Source organism: Pleurodeles waltl, chromosome 5 (assembly GCF_031143425.1).
Source record: "Pleurodeles waltl isolate 20211129_DDA chromosome 5, aPleWal1.hap1.20221129, whole genome shotgun sequence".
Taxonomy (NCBI): Eukaryota; Metazoa; Chordata; class Amphibia; order Caudata; family Salamandridae; genus Pleurodeles; species Pleurodeles waltl.
Window position 1 is genome coordinate 988,390,726 of NC_090444.1, and position 18,099 is coordinate 988,408,824.

Consider the following 18,099-nt stretch of genomic DNA (forward strand, 5'->3'; position numbering starts at 1 on the left):
CACAACGCAATGCAGCAAGGGAACTTGCTGATCTTTGATGCATGAAAGGATCAGAGCAGAAATGCACCATGTTTACTAAGACATGGTGCACCCCTGCTCTCCCACAGTGCTGGTGTATTTCAGGCAGACTGGCACCAATGCAGGAACCTTTCCACCACAGTGCAAGGGTACCTACTTTACAAGGAGAATTGGTTTTTTGTAAGGTATACATTTTTACAAAAAAAACTCTAGATACTTTCCTCTTTCTATGTGTACTGCAAGCTGTAGCACACAAAGAGGAAATAATGAGGAGAAAAACTGATTTTTCTCCTTGTTACGACATCCTCCAGAAGCCATAGCAATTTCACGCAATCCCAGATTTAGGAACCTTTGTAAATCTGAGATCGGGTGAAATCTATGACTGGCTGCACAAGAACACTCATGCTCCAGCCATGGAATGCCTCAGAGAATCAAATGTATTGCAGTGCAGCGCAAGCTGCTACATCGCATTGCATTTCTAATCAAAGCCTCGCAAAGCGGAGCAATTCGGCCCTTGTGTGGTTTGTAAATATCTACAAGCATTTTGTGTCAAGACTGTGCCGCAAAAATGGCGCAGCCAGGATGCAAAATGTTAGTAAATCTGGCCTATTTTTCTGAATAGTTCACAAAAAGAACTAAAGGCTACCACCAGACCGCTGCTAAGTGACAGCTGTTGACATCGAACTGCAAGTCATACTCAACTTGCTTGTTTGCCCCGCTGAAAGAATCCTGACTTCCAGAAAAGGTTCTAGGTTTCAACATACAGGATTTCTCTGGAATCAACACCAACAATACCTTCTTGGGCCTCATCTGCAGACTTCACCAACATAGAGTTTTCCTGTATTTGGCATTCAGAGCCTCTAATTTACCTCTAGTGCCAAGGCTCTCACTGATGCCCTGCACTACAGCTGGCCTTCATCAACAAGTCCCTGTCAAGTTGTAGCTGGCACTCCAACCTGCTGCCGACCTCGTCAATAAGAAGTTTCTCCAAGAAAAAGACTAAGGGCCTGATTAAAAGCTTGGTGGATGGGGTTACTCCATCACAAACATGACAGATATCACTTCATTCATATTACGATCGCATTATATCCTATGGGAATCATAATAGAACAGATGGGATATCAGTCAAGTGTGTGATGGAGTAACATGTCCACCAAACTCTAAATCAGACCCAAAGTCAAAAGGTGACATTTCCAGGGGACGGAATCTGGTCCTTTGTATCCAACCTGTGCTCTATCACCATTGGCCTTAGCTTTTAACTTTGAACCGGGCTAGTGAACCAGAATTCTACTGTTGGATTTTTATGTTTTGAAAAATCAGATCTCTAGTTCCCTACACCCTATTTTTATTGTTTTGGTGTTTATTCGTTCATTATACATTTCTTGGAGTGGGATTTTTATTGTGTTTAGTTTTCTAGTGATTTACTGCTTTGGTATTTACAAATAATTTGCATATTTCTCTCAGGTTAAGCCTGTCTGCTCAGTGCTACATCTACCAAGAGTTGAGCTCAGGTTTAAATTATTGAGAACAAGCTGGACATCTTAAGGAATAGTACCATCATTACTTGAAGAGGATCACTATCTACTTCAACTAATAATCCACTTCCTCAGAATGAGGAAACCAGATTTAAGTGTGAAATCACTTAGGTCAACATCAATAGTGAGAAACACATGTTGAAGCAAAAATCCACCTTTGTGCAATATCATGAGAAGCGTGGAAACACTTTGATAAACACAAGTCCTATTTAGGAGAAACTCACATTCTGGACCAAAATCACATTTAGGTGCAAAGTTTCCTTGATACAGCATAATAGAAGCGTGGAACAGTTAGGGGCAGATTTAAGGAAAGTGGAGCTGCACCGAGTGCAGCACCACTTTCCATGCGCCCCTTAGCAACCCCCTACCACCACCATATGTGCGCCGTATTTAAAATATGGCACACCATGGCGCAGGGTAGGGGACAATAGTGTCATTTTTATGACGCTATTGATGTACTCTGCAGGAGTAGTGCCAAAATATTTGCGCTACTCCTGCAGAGTACACAGGGGTCCATTCTAAAGAAATGGAAGGCCCCTTATACTGCCTGCTCTTGAGCAGGCATTCAAAGTGCCAGATTTCCTTGCACCATTTTACCGGCTCCTCTTTGCATACGTTAATTTTATAAATAAATGGCACAAGGAAATCTCATAGGTTTCCTTGCACCATTTTTTCGGCTCCCCTAACAGGGGAACGACCCCTTTGCATACATTATGCCTGGGGCAGGCATAATGTAGCACAAAGGGTTACAGAGTGGCGCAATGCATGCACTGCACCACTCTGTAAATACGGCGTGGGGATTTTGGCCTCGTTGGGCCACATTAACGTCAAAATATATTACGTTGATGTGGCACAAGGTGATTCTAGGGGCCTATAAATATGCAGCTTAAAGAAAAAGTAATGTTTCTGTGAAAACACAGTTAAGTGCAAAATCACTTTTAAGTGCAATATCACATTTGTGTGCAAAATCACCCTTGATGCAACCTCAGTAGTAGTAGTACGGAAACAGTTTTAGTTGCAAAGACATATGAATATGTACAAAATATATTAGATTATAAATCACATATAGGTGTAAAATGAAATTTGTGTGCAAACTCACCCTTGGTGCAATATCAACAGGAGTGTGGTGACAATTTTAGATACAACACAAAATGTAGGAGCAAGCATCACATTGTCATGTGCAAATACAATGAGGTGCAAAATACCTTTGGTGCAAAATCAGTAGGATTGTGGTATTACATTTTGGAGAAGGAGGGAGATGTCACATTAGGTGTAAATGGGGTGCAACTGTGTGAAATAAGATTTGGTTAACAGCATTTAGAGGAGTGAAATCACCCTTGGTAAATCACTGCTCCTGTAGGATAATATTGATGTTAAAAATATTGCACTACAAAAATACTGCAGCAAAAAATTGAGGTTCTAAAAGGATGTTCATTTAAATACTTACAGTATAAACTATAAAAAATAATTTCTAAAAAATCTAATGGTTCGAATTATTGGAATTAAAACTATTTGAAATTATAATGAAAAGACGCCGTACACCCAAATCCGGTATTGTAATTTAAGTGTTTCATTTCCAAATTTCCAATAACATAGCATGCCATCACGTACCAATGCGTTTCGGCTCTAACCAACGAGCCTTGATCAAGGATGGGCGTAACAATCCTCACCACAAATTTAAAGTGACCATGTGCATTTGTAACAAACAATATAAACAAAAGATTCATCTAACGATATATAGTCTTTCTTCAAATGGCACTTCATTCAAAATCCTTGAAGTCCTATGCGCATATATAGTTTAAAACAAAGGGGATTTTCATAATCCATTCGAAGACTACATTCTCATAAAAATACTATGTAAATTCATTATGAGACAAAGTTGTGGCACAAGATTAGTGCAATTTTGGGAAGATCATAAATACCTTATGCTTATTTCCCCAGTTCTTGTTGAGCCCCAATTGGCAGCTGGTTTACATTCAAATATTGTAAATCAATAATTGCACATATACTGACTTCCAATTATGTGGCAGTATAAAATGTCACACATTTTTCACTCCGCATTGAATAAAGCCCTTGTGGGCAAATCTCTCCCCCACCTACATTATATAGGGCTCCCTCTTCCACATGAAACAAAACTTTATATATTCTAAGTTGATAAAGTTACAAGGTGGACAATTTACATGAGATGAGAGGCTTCACTTGACATTTAAAAACAGAAAAAAAACTAGTTTTTCTCTAACATGTGCATAGACAATAAAAAGTATAAAGTGAGGAAAAATCTAAAATTAGTCTACTTTTTTAGGCTGGGCATTACAGCCATGCTCATTTCATTTTGACATCTATAGTGGGGAAAGACAGGGATAGTGAGGAATAGAATATCAGAGGGGAAAGATCCTACTTTCTTCTGCAGGTTATGCATCTAGGTGGACAGCCAACTACTCACTCATATTGAGCCCATTTGGTGCCACTGTCTCCATATTGATAATGTATCTAGACTAAACCTCAGTAGTGCTAAACACCTATCTCTCCTCTCTGCTGTTTCTTTACCCTGTCTAATACAAAGAATCTCAACAGGGCCCAGTCACTCCCAGGGGTAATTTGAAAACAGCGCACTACTGAGTAATTTTGATCTTGATTAGTGATCACCATTACATCTTTCAAGGTACGCTCTTTTGCAGAAAAGATTGTACCCCCATATACCTGAGGGGCAGGGACATTCAATCCAAATACACTGCAGATTCGGTTTTACATTTAGGGCCTCATCACGAGTGTGATGGAGGGGATTACTCTCTCATAAACATGACAGATATCCTGTTCGTCGTATTAAAAGTTCCATTATATCCTATGGAACTTGCAATATGGCAGACAGGATATACGTCACATTGCGATGGAATAATCCCCTCCGCCAAACTCGTAATGAGGCCCTTAATGTAGTGTTGTATCCTGTATGGCGTCTCTTGAAAGGGAACCTCATATGTTGTTCTTGGAGCACTATATTTGCAGGCTTTGACGGTCTTGCAGGGAAAGAAACCCATGGGCTCCGTCCCCAGTCAAGTTCCTATCCTTGCTGTCTGATAGTGACTGTGCAATAACATGTCCCTTAGATTCCTACTTCTCCTGTATATGACTTTGCGTGCCTGTCCTACATATTCCCTGATTGTGGGTTTTTTGCCCAGGATGTCCTAGTTTTTGCTGAGAATATCATAGAACTTCCTAGAATCTCTGTTGTAGGTGGTAATCACCCTTACTGTTTTAGTGGTGATTTTTAAGGCCTCCTCCTGCCTCTTAATAGTCCCATACAGAAGGCTTTCTCTGTCTCTGGATTCTTAGATATTGCTGTCTCAAAACTCCCATGGGATATCCCCTGGCCCTAAACCGTCTAACCAGGTTTTCCAATGCTTTCACAAACTCGGTCTCTGTGCTGATGCTCCTTTTCATTCTATAAACTCCTCATATGTGATACTCCACTTCATGTGTTTGGGGTGACTACTAGCAGCATTCAAGACCATATTTACTACTGTTTCCTTTCTGAACAATGAAGTTGATAGTTTGCCCCCTTCTACCTCAACATGGATATCCCGAAAGTCCATCTTATTCTTGCTAGGGGTGGTAGTGAAGGTCAAAGTTAACTCATTTCTATTAGGGCACCTAGTGAAATCTCTCAGATCCTCATAAGTCCCATTCCAGATGAGAAAGATATCATCTATATAGTGCAATCAAATGATCATACCTTTGAAGAATTTCTCCATTTCAGGGTCCATGAGCATGTACTTCATCAGCCCATCACCATGTTGTTGTAGCAGAGGGTTAAGCATTTGCCCATGGCTGTACCCTGTAGTTGCCTATATAGTTTGCCATCAAACAAAAAAAATATTTTCATTGAGGCAAAATGTAACCATATCCAATAAAGTTACATTGTGTTCAAACAGTTTCAATGGTCTACCCCTCAAAAAGTGGCCAACTGCTTCCAGTCCATCAGTGTGATGAGTGCTTGTATATAACGCTTGGACGTCCATTGTCACTAGTGTGTAAGTCTCCTTCCAGGGAATGTGATCAATCCTCTTCAGGAAATCTGCGCAATCCTTTAAGAGAATGCCAACGTCTCCACAAAAGGAAAAAGGAAGTGATCCACATAAATCCATGGTCTCGTCTAAGAGACTCCCTATGGCTGAAACTATTGGCTTTCCCAGTGGTCTGTCTTTATTTTTATACACTTACTTTCAGGAGTAAGTAGTAAGTGGCTATTGTAGGATTATTTATTCTTAGATACTGATATTCTTCACAATCATGTATCCCACTTTCATACCAACATGATAGCTTTTTGTGATAATCCTTTACCAATTCCGTATGGTAACCTTTGTCTATCATCTTGTCGCAAGTTGAATCTTTTAAATGTTTTTGGAGCTCTTCCAAATACAGTCCTTTGTCCCACAAGACAAACGTTCCAGCCTTATTGGACGGTTTTATTAGATAGTCATCCCTTGCGATGAGTTGTTTCATATTGTGACCGGTTTAGATTCCATCTGGTCTTAGATCTCCTGAAGGATCATCTCATTAAATACTTTAGTTTTTTTTAATAGTTACCTCATGAAAAGAATCAATTGAATGAAAAGGTAGAACTTGGACACAACGTGATTAAGGTTTGAACTCCATATTACTGCTTAAGTTCATCCTTAAACCCACTTCATTTAGAATTTTGATCATCATATTCACAACTTTTTTGGCTTCCAGATCTGCGGTGATATCCTGTTGTTGATCCAGTATATATGCCTCACACAGCCCTTCTGCATCTTGCATTGTCCATATCCTGTCTCTGCCAAGGGGATAGTGTGTCTTTTGATTGGATTCTTAACTTCTGAAAGCGCATGGGCTTCAATGAGTTTAACTTTCTGGATGGAGTTGAAGAGATCAAGCCTTGTTTCCGTATACTTAAAGTCTGCTATACGGTAAAAGGATAGTACTAGGTTTAAGACTTGTTTTTCCTATTTTGTCAATTCTTTGTTTGTTATTTTAATGTCTGAATTAACATTCACATTGGCTGGGTATTGTCCTTCATTGTACCCCTGGTGGATCAGTTTCCTCTTCTTGGCCATCTTCCTCTGCTTCTGGTTGGCTTGCCTCCATCTCCTATTTTGCCATATCTGGGTGCTACCTGCCTTTCTTGTTGTAACACCCTGTACTAGTTTAAATACGCCCCATTGATTAACGGAGTATGCATGACTCTGCTTGTTGATTGAGTCTGATTCAATATCAGAGCTCACAATTGAGCTGTCTTCCAATATGTCATCCTTTTGCTCTTGTAGAACTTGATATGTCTTAATCTTCTTAGCCATTTAATCATATTTCCTGGCAAAGGTGAGAACATCTCCATTCTTATAGTCTATTTTGTCTCTCACAAACTTCCAATGTTTATGTTTTTGTATTTAATCTTCATATTTCTGAATCCTCATTTCCATTTTTTTTTACTAAAGGACTTGATCTCTTGTGCTTTGCCAAGAGATTCCAATTCCTTTCAAGATCCTCAATTTGTTTAACTATAGCTCCAAACTCATCCCATGCATGTTTGTATAACATATTAATCATACCCCTGGAGCAGTCCACATTATTTTGTGTCTATTCCTTCAATAGTTTATTACTTAGACTTCCATATGTGGGGACAGTGTGAATTCTGGGACTCTATCTACATCCAGATACTGTTGCAAAGTGGACCCTTCACACCATCTGTTTAATACTTGTTTCCTCAGTTTCTCCCATCTCTGTAGCTATTGCAGGGCTAAATATCCTGCAGCTTTTTCCTGGGTCACCAACTCCCATAGTTACAACCTTATCTGTGGAAAATAAACTTTTAAAAGTCTCCAGCCTTTTATTGTACTTTCCGTGGCTATTCCATCTGTTTTATAATAGTTCACCAAATTGCTGTACTCCTCACATCTAGATTTCACTGAACATATATAATATAAAGAATAAAAATAAGGTTAAAAATATATATTTTTTAAATGCATAGAGTAGCTTAAACAAATATATACTAAAGTATATAAGTACATGTTTTTAAAAAAATACTATACTGAACATGTATGTATATATAATAAAACATGAACAAAAAGGAAATTCCAAAATACAATTTGTAAATCATTAAAGGTCACATTTTAAAAACACATTAGTAAAGTTCATATTACTCAAAAACTTTTTAAAATACAATAAAAATAAGAAATTACAGCACACAGATAGTATACAATATAATCACAAAAATATATAAAAAACAAAAATAATAAAGCAACTAATATCAAAATGAAATCAAAACATAACTAACCAAAATTCATAAATACCTTTATAAAAAAAACTACAAATATTGAAGGAAATAGATAGAACTTTAAGAAGGAAATGTGAAATGATTGTCAAACTATCAAAGTCCACCAAAACACAAAATGTAACAAAAATATAAATGAATCAAATTTAGCATTACAGTTTCAACCCAAATAATAATAATAATAATAATTAATGAAAAAATGTTAAACTTAGAAAATAAAATGTACTATTTCCACTCAAGCCTACGCAACACTAAGGCAAGAATTGCTTTTCGAAAGATGACATTTACTATTCTCACACCCACCTAAGCTATAGTAGGGAAAGTGTTGAACTTTGGAGCAGTTAGATTTACTATTCTGTTTGCAACCTAAGTAACAGCAGGAAAAACACTGGACTTTAGAGGACTTTTATTCCTGATGAACCGGGCACCATCCTACTATGGATTCTAAGTAACTGTGCCAAGTACCCCTTCAGCACTTGACTCTCAGTGTTAGGATGGTCTAAGAAGTCAAGGCTCCCTTGAGGGGGAGCGTTGAATACAAGGAAGTGAACATGGGTTCACAACTCAAAGTGCACTCAGCAGAAGCAATAAATCATTGTCTCACTTTTCAAAGTTCACTTTTATGAAAGAAGAGAAGTATTTAATTTCTATTCCAATTTACACAAAGGAAAAATACAGCTTTCACAAACAACTATACAATCCCCCCTGAGGTTGGGGCTATTGTGCTTCCTTGGAAATTCCCTGTCCCACTTCCTCCTCACTGTGTTGATAGTGGTAATTCCCAATTCACTATTTAGAGCATCCAGGATGTGCTTCACTAGTAGTCCAAGTCTCAAGAGTCTACTCTGACTCTGGTCTGAAGTCAAAAGTGTGCCAGCACTGATGCACTATCTAGCCAGCAAGTTCCCCCGCAGCCGAGTGCCCCAAATTCAGTCTTACCAGCACATGCAGGTCCAGAGTTTGTGAGCGTGCCCCCTCTATGGGCATGTTAAAGTGGCAGTGGCCGTTCTAGGTGAGTTCAATGTATGCCGTCCAGACAGGCTGCACTTGCTGATGCCTTATCTCCCCATATGCTGTTGCGCTCCTGCAGTGACTGGAGGTTCCTCACGGCTCCTCACTGCACATAAGACTTTTGGGCTTTCCCACCACAGGGGGAAGATAGTAAGAAGTTCCTGGTGCTGATCCATTATCCAGGGGTTTCCATTGTGGCCTCACTTCTCTGATAAGTATCTGGGTCAGTACACACTTTTGTGTCTAGTTCTGGTGACACCCCTTTGGCATACATGGTCACTGAATCCCCATTGTACATTTGTACTGACCCACTTTGCACAATAGATGTCCGCACAACAACCCCTCCTGGCAGAAGGGGTTGCATATCCTTAAATGCACATTGGCTCAGGCCTGATTGGCACAGTGTTTACCATGGCTCACTTTACAGCGACCCTCTCCTAGACTACAGGGGTCGTCATCTTTGTCATAGATATGGCTATTGACCGGATCAGTGCAACAGTGATCAGTGCAGCAGCCATTTCCACAAAGAAAAGGAATGCCCACTGGATCTCGCTCCCTCCAATGCTCTGCTTTTCCTCACAGGGCACACTGGTCTTGGCAGCAGGCAAGCAATAGTTCTCCAGGCTCCAGAGCAGGTGGACATGGATTCCTTTGGTGTAGTTCCTCGCCCAGCAGAGAGACTAGCAGGGCTTGGTCCCCAGTCCTGGTCACAGGCAGAAGTCCTGCAGAGCTTCACCACCTCACACTGCCCATCCGGCTGCTTGGCAGATAATTTTTGGAGTCTCAAGCTACCCTAGTTATAATACATTTCTAGACACCAAATAAGATTTCTTGTCTGAGTCTTTGAATTCTGTGTTGGGCTCTACTTCTTTTGAAGTGCCTACTCCTTTGCCCTCTTGAAAGCAGTCTATCACAGCAAGAGTGTCTCCAAAGCTAATACCCCCTCAGCACAGGCAGGGTGTATGACTAGAGATCACAACTGGATGTCAGCCACAGTGATATGTGCATCAAAAGGTTAGCCCAGGGTCTCAGCCCTATTAGTTATGATTCTCCTCTTGGCCCCCTTCCTTCCTGAGATGTGTCCAGCTCCCTTCCTTGTGAACTGTCACTAAATCAAAGAGCACTCTTTGAAGTGTATGGGGGAAGACTGGCTCTCCTTCTCCCCACTGTGTGTCCCACTCAGCTTATAGGAATTCAGCACTTCACAAATCTGTCTAGGGGGATTCCTTTACCTCCTCTCTCATGTTTTACCATGTAGGCCTGGGTCTCCCAAAATAGAACCTAGGGTCCTCTATTCATTGTGCCATTCACAGGTGCACATGCACCCAGTGCATGTATACAGCATACACAAACTGCCCAGCTCTGTATCTTTCCTGCACTGTCCCATTCATCTGCACACATACACCCAGCACATGCATTTAACAAGCATGCACTGCACAGTGCTGCATTTTCCCATTATTGCACCTTTTCCAGGCACACATACACCCAGCACAGAGATACCACTTATGCCTTGTGCACCACTTCACCTCAAACCGATGTAGGCCAAGGGGTGAGTTAAGCACACAGCAGCTAGACTTTCAAATGAGTGAGCCTATAGTCTTCACTCCAGTGTCACATGGTAGGCTGCCACCACTGCACTTGTGCTGCGTAACTCCTGGTGAAGGCAGAAAACTCTCAATACTATGAGGGTAGCACTTTGGGCACCGCTCCCAGTGCAACAAGACTGCAATCCGTGAGACAGCCCTGTGTCAATGGACACACACATGACCTGTGTTTGCCTATGACATCAAAATTCAGCAATAGAGATCCAGATATCAGTACAGTTTAACACTCAGAGCAGGGGTGGATGCCCATTACCTTGCAGAGGACTTTCCCTGCAAGAGAGGGACTTTCCCTCCCAACACTGTGAGCACAAATCATATTTCAATTAAAAGGACACTTATATGGAAAATCACTCTTGGTGAACATCACCTGCAGTATAGAAACTCTTATAAGAACCAAAATTACATTTGATTGCTAAATCACTTCTATTCATCAATCCAGATTTAGCTGCTATGTCATCAGAAGTATAGAAATGCATTTAGGTGGAAAAACAAAATTAGAAGCAAAAATTACATTCAGGCACACAAACATGTTTAAGTGCAGTATTCCCTTGGTGCAGTCAGCAGGAATGTGGGTTCACACTTAGCAGTAAAATTAGTCAGTAAAGGCAGAGAACACACCAGTACGATACTGCATTGGGTATAAAAGGTGAGACATTACGTTTGATTGGGCTTGGAAAGGTGGAACTCAATGAAATTGCAAGAGTAAAGTCACTTCTAGGAGTAAAAACATTTTAAGTGCCACACACACCTTGGATGCAAAGTAAGCAGCATCACGGTGTCACATATAGAAAAATCGTAAAAAAACAAACAGAATTACCCTAGATGCAACAAGAGTGTGAAAACATTTGTAGGAGTACAAATAATACCATGGAGCAAAACCAGATGATGGAAGTGTGGAAGTAATTTAAGGAGTAGAGTTGTGCCTTCACTGCACTGTGTCGATACTTTCTCTTAAACTTCCATGCACCGCATTGCGAAGCACTCTTTAGGCAGGTGGACTAACCGAAAAGCCAAAGGTGAGACTGGAATATTGCTCTTGCTCGATCCAAAAGCAGTGACTAAAGGAGAACGACCCCACAAACCAATAGCTGAAGGGGATTACCAAACATTAAAGCAGCCTACTGCCAGACCTAAAAGATAAGCTATGATACAATAAACATGATCAGTTTAAGAATAAATTAGCCTACATCTGCGGTTTTCGTGACAAAATCAAACATATTTCTTTAAAATGGTGTCATGACAAAAACACAGTAAAACTAGCATGCTCATGAATGATATTATTGGCTTGTGTGCCCACTTCCTGCACATATTTTAAAGATGCCAAGTCATGCCTCTCCATTGCCGTTCTACGTAAGTCTACTGAATGCTTGGTTGGTAGTTTCCAACAGCCATTTTACTTTATTGAAAAAGGTGTAATTCAGTTTTGGTGAAAGTGAGTCACCAATCACCAGCATTCAGTACACAATCAACATAAAGAAAGGCCACTTATTCCACCAGACAGTGACTATATCTAATTAGTACAGGGGATCTGACATGCAGTCATGAGAATTATCCATCATAACTTCTACTGAAGTCCTTACCGGTTATAAAATCCCCTTTCGAAGGCTTTGCCCAGTCCAGAATGATGAATGAATGACAGCCCTGCACTGCCACCACCGTAACATTGTAAGTGATGTTCTGGGGAGCCAATCTGTTGTCAGTCAGTCCTGGGGGTATCAGTTCCTCTAAGCTCTCGACTTGAAAGTGCTCCAGAGCATCGTTCAGGGAGCACGGGGCATCAGGATCTTTGCTGATGTAACTGACATAAGGAGCTGGAAGAAGGAGGGAGAGAGCATCATTCACCAGTCCACACAAACTGACATACTGTACAAAGTGAGAGCAGTGGCGCCCTAGTTTACTTTTAAGGTTTAAGGCCAATCCGGAGCCAAGTCTGGTTAATACATTGTCAGCCATCAAGAACAAGGCTTTAACATTTTTATGGTGCATTTCACTAGAAGTTTACAAGTTTTTTTCACCAGCAAAGTTTTGCAAAGTACTGAATCTCACCCTGTGAACCTGGTGTTACCCGGTATACCTAGACCTGGACAAATTTGTTTTATGCTTTGTAAACTAATTTCTACTGCATTACCAAATAATTTTTTTATCTAGCTAATATATGGGTTCTCAATGCAAATGTTTTGCTTGTAAAGCGTTTCTAAGCACAATACCAAGGGGGTCATTACGACCCTGGCGGTTGACGGAGAAGTGGCGGTTTTACCGGCAACAGGCTGGCGGTAAAAAATGTTGAATTATGACCATGGCGGTTACCGCCATGGTCATCCGCCACTTCTCCGATGAGACCGCCATGGCGGAGACGACCGCTGGGCTGGAGACTTGGGTCTCCAGCCCGGTGGCCGTCACAAGACCGCCGGCGGTATCATGACCCGGCTTACCGCCATGGAGTTCATGGGGTTTGGAACCACTATCAGTGCCAGGGAATTCCTTCCCTGGCACTGATAGGGGTCTCCGCCATCCCCCACCCCCTCCCCCGAGTCCGTCCCCGACACCCCCCACCCCCCTGCCACGCCCTAAAGGTGGCAGGACCCCCCTCCCCATCCCTACCCCTGACATCACAACACAGACACACACCCGACCCGCATGCAGGCACCACCAACACACATTCCCGCACACACACAAACAAACATGCCAACAGACACACACACAGTCATACACGCACACCCTCATTCAGACATACACGCACACATCCATACAGACATACATACAGACAGACACGCACACATTTCCATTCACACTACACCCCCGCATGCATACACGCACTCACACACCCCCTCCACATACTCACACGCACACCCCCATGCACCCACACATCACACAACACCCCCCCGCCCCCTCCCCTAACGGACGATCAACTTACCTCGTCCGTTGATCTTCCGGGAGGGGATGTGATCCATGGGGGCTGCTCCGCCGCCACCACACCGTCAACAGAACACCGCCACGCCGAATCACAGAACGTGATTCGGTGGGCGGTGTTCTGTTGACGTGGTGGTGGAGGTGGAGCAACCTCCACTTCCCCGCCACCCGCCAGTATGGCTGCTGGCGGCTCTCCGTCCGGAAAAGGACGGGGGGCTGCCAGCAGTCATAATACGCCGAGCGGAAAACCGCCACCACTGGCGGTCTTCAGCATAGCGGTCCCTCGGCGGTCTTGTGAAAAGACCGCTGAGGTCGACATGACCCCCCAAATGTTTGCAGAATTTGCAGAGTAAACAGTTCACAATATTCATGAAAATTGCATTGTTTTATACAGAACTTCACAAAGTTTGCAAAAAATATAAAATGTAGCAACTTAACATGACCTTACATTTGACTTGAATAACAAGCAGAAGTTAATTGAAAAAAAAAAGATTATGGTCCAGATTTACTAAGAACTTGCGTTATTCTTGGGTAATGCACGTCAGCGCAAGGAAACACAGGTCGTTAACTAGTATTTAATACCTCGTGCACTGGGTGATTTGCACTGCCTTGCATTGCTTTGTGAAGAAAAAGTAACTCAACACAGCCCCTTGTGCTGTGTTAGGTTGCATTGCATCTGGGAACTGCATCATTGGTGGAGTATGGGTGTCCCTATGCATCCACCCATAGATTTTGGTGTATTCCCAGATTCACTAATGATAGTAAACCTGGAAATGTGTCAAAATGCTATGCCTTCAGCAGTGAGGTGTAACAAGAAGAAATGTCTTTATTTCTCATTGTTACTTCCTTTTTCGATGCGTGGTGCATTCTTCATAAAGAGAAAAATGCCTCTGAGGATCTGTTTTGTGTAGGGAGGTGTCTCTTACTACACAAAAACAACTCTGCCAATCACATAGCACACCCTTGAAGTATGGTTCCATTTTTATTGGGAGCCCTGGGGAACGCTGGGTAGAAGGAAGTTTGTGGCTCCCCTCAGATTCCAGAACTTTGCAGCACCGAAATGTGAGGAAAAAGTGTTCTTATTGCCAAATTCTGAGGTGTGCAAAGGATTCTGGGTAACAGAACCTGGTGAGAGCTCCACAAGTTACCCCATCCTGGGTTCTCCTTAGGTGTCTAGTTTGCAGAAATTTCCAAGTTTCCTAGGTTTTCCTTGGTGCTGGATGAGCTAGAGGCCAAAATCCACAGCTAGGCACTTTGCAAAAAAACATGTCAGTTTTGTTTTTGTTGTGGAAAATGTGATGTGTCCACGTTGTGTTTTGGGACATTCCCTGTCGCGGGCAAAAGGCCTACCCAGACAAGTGAGGTACCATTTTTATCGGGAGACTTGAGGGAATGCAGGGTTGAAGGACATTTGTGGCTTCTCTTAGATTCCAGAACATTCTATTTCACCAAATGAATTGCTGTATACCCAGTATACAATGAAAACCCTTTCCAAGGTGCCGCTCTTTTATTGGCTCTGGGTGCCTAGGGGTCTTGATGAACCTACAAGCTCTATATATCCCCGCAACCAGAAGAGTGCAGCAGATGTAACGGTATATTGCTTTTGAAAATCTGACATTGCAGGAAAAAGTTACAGAGTAAAACGTGGAGAGAAATGGCTATTTTTTTCACATCAATTTCAATATTTGTTTTTAGTTCAGCTGTTATTTTCTGTAGGAAAACCTTGTAGGATCTACAGAAATGACCCCTTGCTGAATTCAGAATTTAGTCTACTTTTCAGAAATGTTTAGCTGTCCAGTATCCAGCATTGGTTTCACACCCATGTCTGTCACTAACTGAAAGGAGGCTAAAGAAAACAAAAAGCTGTAAAAATCACGTATGTCCCAGTAAAATGCCAAAATTGTGTTGAAAAATGTTGTTTTCTGATTCAGGTCTGCCTGTTCCTCAAAGCTGGAAAGATGGTGATTTTAGCACTGCAAACCCTTTGTTAATGCCATTTTCAGGAGGAAAACCACAAGCCTCCTTCTGCAGATTTTTTTTCCTACTTTTTTTTTTTAACCAATTGTTTGCTGTATTCTGGCTAATTTCTTAGTGTCCTCCAGGGGATCCCACAAACTCTGGGTACCTCTAGAATACCTAGGATGTTGGAAAAAAAAGACATAAATTTGGCGAGGGTAGCTTATGTGGCCAAAAATTTATGAGGGCCTGAGCAAGAACTGCCCCAAATAGCCAAAACAGACCTGGCACCTAAGGGGGAAAAGGCCTGGCAGTGAAGGGATTAAATGAGTACATTAAGTGTATCCAGGTTTTGTAGAAGGCAAAGTATTGCAGAGTCTCTCCTTCCTCTACACATAGCTCTGAACATATGCTGTTTTGTAGAAGGTATAAATCAATACTAAAAAACTCGTCTAGATGTAATTTTCGAAAGCCTTTAACACCTGGGCGCTCTCGAGCTCATGGACTTGTGGAGATATATTTTGAGTAATTGGTAATGTCAATGCAAGTCAATGAAAAGTGAAAAGTGTGAGCTACTTTTTCAGCGCACTGGTATATGAGAATTTGAATATGATTGCTGGCATGGTTCCACTGAAGCGGTTTACAGTTCTAGTGCAAGGACAAGGGAAAGGGAGGCACATACATGCAAGCCTCACCCAGTCACTTCTGAGTGACAAGATCTTTGAGATAATTTATTTCTAAAAAAAGGGAGCTATATATCACATGTGAAAAGCGCAGATATTAATTAGAAACTAATAATGCCGGATGTGGGTTATTTCAGGGAGCATTATTTTGAATGTGATCAGGGCAATTTTCTTTTGGGGAATATTGGTTTTTAGAAGGCTCTTCATTTGTTTGTGGCAAGAGAACCATGATTGACACAATGTATTGTTTGAACGTGGGTTGGTGAATATTGTTGGTGTGGTGTTGCTGTGTTCTGGAAGGAGTAGCATAAGGGTTGGCATTGTGTTTTTTTGTAAGGTATACAATGAACACTTTTGTTTTCAATTCTTATCACATGTATTACCATCAATTCCATATACGTGTAATATTAAAGTGTGCACTGAAAATGAACAGAATGCTACAAAAGCAATTACGGTGTTAAGCAAAGTCAATTAAGCTCAATCTCCTTTAACCTCAGAACTTGAAAGGAGACATAGATTTATAATTTAACATATCAAAAACATCTTGCAGAAGTCAGTGAACAATGGTTTGCTGATAAAAAATGTCAGAATGTGTCTCTGAAAAATAAAAATAAACAAAAAAATAGAAGAAAACAAGTTACCAGTAAATCGTTCTTTCCCAGCGATATCCAGGCTAGACACCAAAGGTGAACTGAAAGGTGTAACTTCAGGTGCTGCTTCTGTGGCTGAAGGTTGCGTAGTTAGTAGTTCGACACTTGTGGGCAAAGTAGTCTCAAAAATTTCATAATCTTCAGGGGAAAGAAAAAAAGAAGAGTAAACTACTTCTCCCACACCAAAGAAAATGGAGTCAGTTATGGGGGTGCCATTTCCTCTGGCTCCTCATCAAAGATTGACATAGAAGGAAATCAGACATTAGACGGGTATTAATATATATTTCATTGTTCCAACTCCTGAAAACAATTGTGTCTGCATAAACCTCCTCTTTGCTCTACTGAACGGCTATCGAGGGAGGGCTGAGCTGGTGCCACTGTTGTCTTAGTCCCAACTCTCATAACAATTAGTCCCCACTCGCCCATCCATGTTAGGCCTACCAACACACGCATGCTCTGGTACCTAAATGCCTCATGAAGGCCACCATGTTGGATGGAGTCACTAATTCTTAAGATGGAGGCAGGAGCCTCTCACTGCCCGTTGTTTTTGGTTCATTCTCTTTTCATCCCACTATCAGGACATTTAGACCCGAGAGTGAATGACAAACAAACAACACAGGAACATTCCATGAAAGCTTTCTTTGTACTGGGGCTTGGCACAATAAGAGTAAACATTATGCTTGCTCACTTCTGTTCAACCTTACTACCATTTGAAGCTGATACTAACTGCTTGGGCCACATGTAAGAACTGGCACATAAACGTATCCAAGAAGGTGCAAAACATGTCTGCCCACGTCACTTTCATATCTTACTACCAAAGTTCTAATCGGGTGCAAAACCTAACGCCCAGCACAAGAATTCTTTGAATTGTGTTTTCGCTCCTGAGTCTGTATCGTGAAGCGCGGTGAGGTCCCAGCGCTGAGCCGACCCTCTTTTTTGAGTTTGATGTGTCTGAATTTAATACATTTAACTCCGAGTTTCTACGACTGAATACATGGAATACAGACAGCATTAGTTGAACACACTGAGCAGGGCTGCCTTTCACTGTTTCTGGCCAGTGCTGTCTAATTTTGTGCAAAAACTCAGAAAATGCCCGAGTTATATGTATGAACTTCAGACACCTCAAAAGCAAAACAAACACAAAAAAGACACCCTGGTCAGCATGACACCACTGGCAGCTTTAGTGAGCTAAAACCCTTAAGGGTCAGAATTTGAAAAAATACATTGGTCAACAAAAGCCCAACAAAAATGTGTTCATTACTTTTACACATTTAATAATGATCATGATGTGAATGTTCATTGCCGCTAGTTGCGCCTACACGTGCACACAAAACACATGCACACACACCAAGCTTTCTGACATCTTTCTCAAGGAGTTCACCAAGAAGATGACAACCAGACATTACTTTCACCAATGGCAAAGCA

General features: G+C 41.5%; 1 protein-coding gene across 1 annotated transcript in view; it reads right to left on the reverse strand.

Moving 5' to 3' along the window:
* The window catches only part of FNDC1 (fibronectin type III domain containing 1), a 1,110,328-nt gene that overhangs the window by 516,566 nt on the left and 575,663 nt on the right, over positions 1-18,099 (reverse strand). The window contains exons 13-14 of the mRNA XM_069235143.1: positions 16,666-16,812; positions 12,056-12,286 (exon numbers count right to left, since the gene is read on the reverse strand). Coding sequence (XP_069091244.1) covers positions 12,056-12,286; positions 16,666-16,812 — 378 coding nt within the window. The remainder of the gene's footprint in view (positions 1-12,055; positions 12,287-16,665; positions 16,813-18,099) is intronic.